General features: G+C 39.7%; 1 protein-coding gene across 3 annotated transcripts; it reads right to left on the minus strand.

Annotated features, from left to right (window-relative positions):
- Positions 1 to 794: 794 nt before the first annotated feature.
- On the minus strand, positions 795 to 5,112 carry LOC125531095 (protein CIA1-like). 3 transcript variants are annotated; one of them, XM_048695503.1, is made up of 10 exons: positions 4,916 to 5,112; positions 4,674 to 4,820; positions 4,344 to 4,562; positions 4,093 to 4,157; positions 3,237 to 3,302; positions 3,003 to 3,080; positions 2,317 to 2,379; positions 1,695 to 1,756; positions 1,342 to 1,430; positions 795 to 1,180 (listed from the first exon to the last, which is right to left on the minus strand). In XM_048695503.1, the coding sequence occupies exons 1-10, from the start codon at positions 5,099 to 5,101 to the stop codon at positions 1,103 to 1,105; spliced, it is 1,053 nt and encodes a 350-aa protein (XP_048551460.1). In that variant the 5' UTR covers positions 5,102 to 5,112; the 3' UTR covers positions 795 to 1,102. The 3 variants fall into 3 exon arrangements, 2 of the variants coding, with proteins under 2 accessions (XP_048551460.1, XP_048551459.1); XM_048695502.1 differs by having other exon boundaries at positions 1,342 to 1,425; positions 1,690 to 1,756; XR_007293103.1 differs by having other exon boundaries at positions 1,037 to 1,180; positions 1,342 to 1,425.
- Positions 5,113 to 5,127: the final 15 nt, after the last annotated feature.

Genomic DNA, 5,127 nt, shown 5'->3' on the forward strand with positions numbered 1-5,127 from the left:
ATCTAAGACAACTAATTTGAGACAGAGGTAATATATGTTTAGAAATTTCATCCGTATATGAATCCAATGATGGACGTGATGTATTTGATTTGAGCTCGGGTGAACAGTAATCCAAAAAGCAATTTTAAAACAATTCAAAAAAATCTGAATTTTTTTGGGTGCAAACATTGACAAAGTTCTCAATGCTCACAAAAATTCATCACAAAATAACATTTGTGGAAGTCGCAGCAAAAAAACAAAATTGATGCTTCAAAAGTTAGTTCCAAAAACATTTTGGAGTACTGTTTTTTTTTTGCTACGAATTGTACGAATGTCATTTTTTGATGAAATTTTGCAAGCACTGAGAATTTTTGTCAATGTTTCCACCAAAAAAAATTCAGAATTTTTTGAAATGTTTTTTTTCAATTTTACTGTTCATCCCGAGCTCAAAATGAGCTTGGGAGCATAACATGACTTTCGTCCAATTGATGTGCTTTTGTGACATATAACAATATTTAGTTTGTCAAATATATAACCTAGAAAATGCAGACGCCCTATGCATTCTTCCAGAGTGAGTACACGAAAGGATATGGAATCTGAAATCTCATCAAGAGGCGGCAACAATGACATCCAATCACCAAACAGTGTGACAAACGATCTGGTGTTCTCAATGGCGAAACTTAATTTGATGTTTCATAACTCATTCGCAAAAATGATATGTAACAGGTCTATTGTTTCACATTGTATACACGAACAATTCCACAACCTGTCAGGATGCTAGTGCTTGTAATCATCACCATCCAAGCTTTTACGAGTACAAAAAGGTACTCCCTCCATTCCTAAATATATGTCATTTTTAGAGATTCCAATATAGACTACATACGGAGCAAGGAGCAAAATGAGTGAAAATACACTCTAAAATATGTCTATATACATCCGTATTAGTCCCTAGGGAAATCTCTAAAACTACGTACTTATATTTAGAAACAGAGGTAGTAATAGCTAAACTAGGGAGCATTGCTTTTGAAAAAAGAAACGAAAAAAAAGGTGATCCCTACTCTGTTCTTAGGATCTTAAGATGCACAGCTAGAACTATAATCATATTACAGCAGAAGAGTACAACTCAATCCAGTATATCCCCCCGCAGCTCCCACAATTTGACTGTGCCATCATCGCTCGCGGATGCCAACACCCTTGGGTCCTACGAGTTTATTTGACAAGAATTAGGCACTTCTAAATAAAGTAAAAGATACCTGAACCATTATAGATATTGATAGTTCTCATAAACCACGGCAAAACAAATGAAGCCCATTACCAGCTTAACACGTTGAGACTATTTTGTTGCTAATTTTCTGAGATTACCTGGGGACACCATCTGACACAATTTACATCCATGTCATGTGCCTTCTCTTTCTTAAGTATTAATCTGTAGGAAGGCCCCTCAACCTGCACTGTCCAAAGTAGCTGTTAATACTTAAATCAAAGGGTGGTCACTGCATTTAGAAAAAATATGAACAAATACTCAAGCATTTATTTATTCCTAGACAAGTATGACCACTACTAAAGTATGCACTACATGTTGGAACATCACACTCCACTATCTACCTACTACCGCAAATGTAACTTGGACAAAATGGTCAGCTAAGCAGATCCCATAGAGATGAATCGAGAGTCGTGAGAATTTGAATGTTCAGCGGAAGGATAAGATACCATACTATTCTCCTCGGCAAATAAGCAGATAGCATCATCACTTGCCCCACTGGCAATTACATCCTCGCTGCATGCACAGAGGAGCATGAAAAATGTCAAAGAATAGTACTCCATATCGACTTATGTAAATATACTTCAGAAGATTAGAATGGCCAATAATATCTTCACTTATTCAGAATGACAGCAGAATTTGCCAAATCTAGGAGATCAAATTTGTTCAACATAAATATACGACAATTGTATTCTGAAAACATATACTTAGTCATCTAAACGATCTTATATTTCTTTACAGAGGGAGTACATAAATAGTCAGTCATATCTTTCGTAAACATGTAGAACTGACAGTTAAGGACTTTGATTAGCTTTTTCTGCAGGATTCTGGCCATCAGCTCAACAGGAATATTGATTTGTATAATTAAGTTAACTTGCACAAAGTATAACGAGCCTCCTTTTTTCAGGCATATAGTGCTCTCAACAAGTCATCAGAAACTATTTTTATAAAAATTATATTTTTGATTGAATTCATAAAAATGCTTGTGTTCTAGCTGTAAAGAGTAACTTTGCTAGCTCCTGCGGAATGAAATTCAGAAGCAGTAAATATGTATCAGGGATTGGAGTTCAGCTAACCTTGACCAATGGGCTGAAAAAATAGTTCGACCATGATATCCAGATAGAGTAGAAATATGATGCCTGAAATTAAATGATAATCATCCTATTAAATGGGTGGTGTGGAAAGGCAACATAATTTTGATAAGCTTCACTGCAGTGATGTGATAACAATATCAGCAGAACTAGAACAGTCACCAACACTAAAGTCTACTCATAGTCCATATGCATGGAAAGGGCCAAGTTGTGCTATATATATTTGCACTCCGGTGAAAGCAAATTAAAATTTTACTTAATGTAAGCATTGATATTTGATCTTAATAGCAACAAAGACGAGTACATCTAACTTAGAAAAGTTCTCCGACAAATAAAATGCACAATGGTATACTCCACCAAACAACCATTACTTTGTGAAGAACAGGCAGATCATCAATTATTAGTTTGCACCTGTCCCAGGGAGTAAAGTGGCGGATAATATAAAATTACAGAGATATGCCAGACTATAACAATAGATATAGCACAATAACACTAATATGCTTGATTCATCTCTGGCGTAATCTAAATTTCAGGGTGGGGACTAAACATGAACTACCACATAGCTTGTCTTTTGCAGCCATATCTTTTAGGCACAGCTGTGTAATTTCAGTGTTATCAACCTTGTACGACAAATATGAGTCAAAAAGAGGTATCAAGAAGAAAACTCTTACCAAGATTCATGACCTTCTCCAGTTGTTGGTTGCGACAAATCAATACTTGTATCCCAAATTTTCAAAGTACAGTCATCACTGGATAACAAATGTATGACATTAGTAACTTTTCTAGGGCCTGTCTGGAGCACGGGAATTCAGCAGTGCTAGAGAATCTGAGAATATACTGCATTTCAAAAAGATCCTACAAAAAAATAGGGATATTAATCCAGCATGGTAGAGCCTAGAGCGAACCTGCATGTGACCATCCTATCTCCTTTCTGGTTAAAAGATATTGACCATACTGTTGAGGAATGACCACTGTGATCAAGAAAAAGGAGATCAACTTTACCAGGGCAAGATGCAATAATTAGTTAAGCTCTAACACCAGAAAGAATAATCAATATAAAACAATTAAAGTTAACAATCAAAAGTTCAGAAGGAAATAGATATGCTCAGCTATTTTTAAGATGAATAGCAGAAAGTTTATCATATCATCCAAACAAGATGGAACAGTATCAAGATAATCTTATAGTTAATAGCAACATAACACAAAGTCACAAACACATTACTATAATTGACATGCAATCCCACATTATGTTTTAGCAAAGTGGGAACTGTGAAAAAAAAAATACAAGTAAAACCCAATAATCAAGTGATATTTATACCAAAATAGAAGGACACCATGCGACACCATTGATCTTAACTGTTCATAAATCTCTCATCAACACCTCATGGTTTAAGTTGGATCCCTACAATTACCTCTAATACACATAGCTACAATCGTGCATACATCTACATGGCCGCTAGTAGAAAATAAATCTACAAGATCCAAAGATATTAAAAGAGGGTATGGTCATGGGGCAGAAGTTTAGTCCAGATCATAAAATCAACAGCCATACGACTTCATGCATCACATCTTTTTCACAGTCATCAGCATCACATAAGTTGGGATTGATCTTCTAAAGAAACATAAGCTGGGATTTCGTCGACTGAATACATTTGTACGATATTACAATGTAAATAAGTCCAGACATATTATACCACAAGCAGTACAAGTTTTATCAACCAAATAAAGACAAAAAAGGTCTTGACCAAAGAGCCACATTACCTGTTACCGGCTTCAGTTAATGTCTGCACACAGGGCCACTTACCATCGCCGTCATCAGCCCACACCTACATTAAAGCTTGCATATTAATGATAATGACACTTAAAAAAACTGCATACCGAACAGAGCAAGAGCAAAGAGCACATCCTTGTTGCCTATCCAGTGTCCATAGCGTAAAACCACAAGGCATACAGCAACATAACGCAGGCCGAGCTAGTGCATTACTACAAATTAAATTGACAAAAGTTCATACCCTGATGGTATTGTCATAGCTGACAGAAACCAGAACATCAAAGAACGGGTGCCACTGGACCATCTTCACATCCTCAGTGTGCCCCTCCAGCACATCTATGCACTCGTGATCGTTCCCTGGCAGAATCTCCCATATCCACGCTGCCCTGTCCCGGCTGCACGTCGCGACCATCGAACCGGACTGGCTCCATGACACACTCTTCACCTCGTTCGCGTGCCCCTGCCCATTAACAGCACAGAGTTAACATCCACAGGTAACCAACATTCTCCACAACAAACAGTGGTGACACCGAAACTGAACCCAAAAGGCCAAATTCAGAAAAGGCTTCACCTCCAACGTGTCGACCAACTCAAAGTCTCCACCGGAGTACTCCCAAATCGCCGCCGTGCCATCGAAGCTCGCGTCCGCCAACAGCTTCCCGTCGGGGGACCAAGCGCAGGACCTCACCGTGCGTTCGTGCACGCCTTCGAGCACATCCTAATCAAGCAAGACGGGCGCAGATAAGGAAACCAATCACTTCAATTGCAATGCAACGCGGAACCATGGAACACGCTGAAGTAGATTGGCCTTACCGAGCAGTGCCAGGCGCCGTCGGGGGCGCGCTTCCAGATGCGCACTGTCTTGTCGGCGCCGCAGGAGGCTAGGACGGGGCCGGCGCCGGCGCCCGGGTTGGGGTTCCAGGCGAGTGCCCACGCGCGGTCGGCGTGGCCAACCAGGCGGTGGGTCTCGCGCAGCTCCGCCGCGCCGCCGCCATCCATGGCCTGCTCGCCCGGCGGCGCGGGGG

Source organism: Triticum urartu, unplaced genomic scaffold (assembly GCF_003073215.2).
Source record: "Triticum urartu cultivar G1812 unplaced genomic scaffold, Tu2.1 TuUngrouped_contig_6796, whole genome shotgun sequence".
NCBI classification, from domain to species: Eukaryota; Viridiplantae; Streptophyta; class Magnoliopsida; order Poales; family Poaceae; genus Triticum; species Triticum urartu.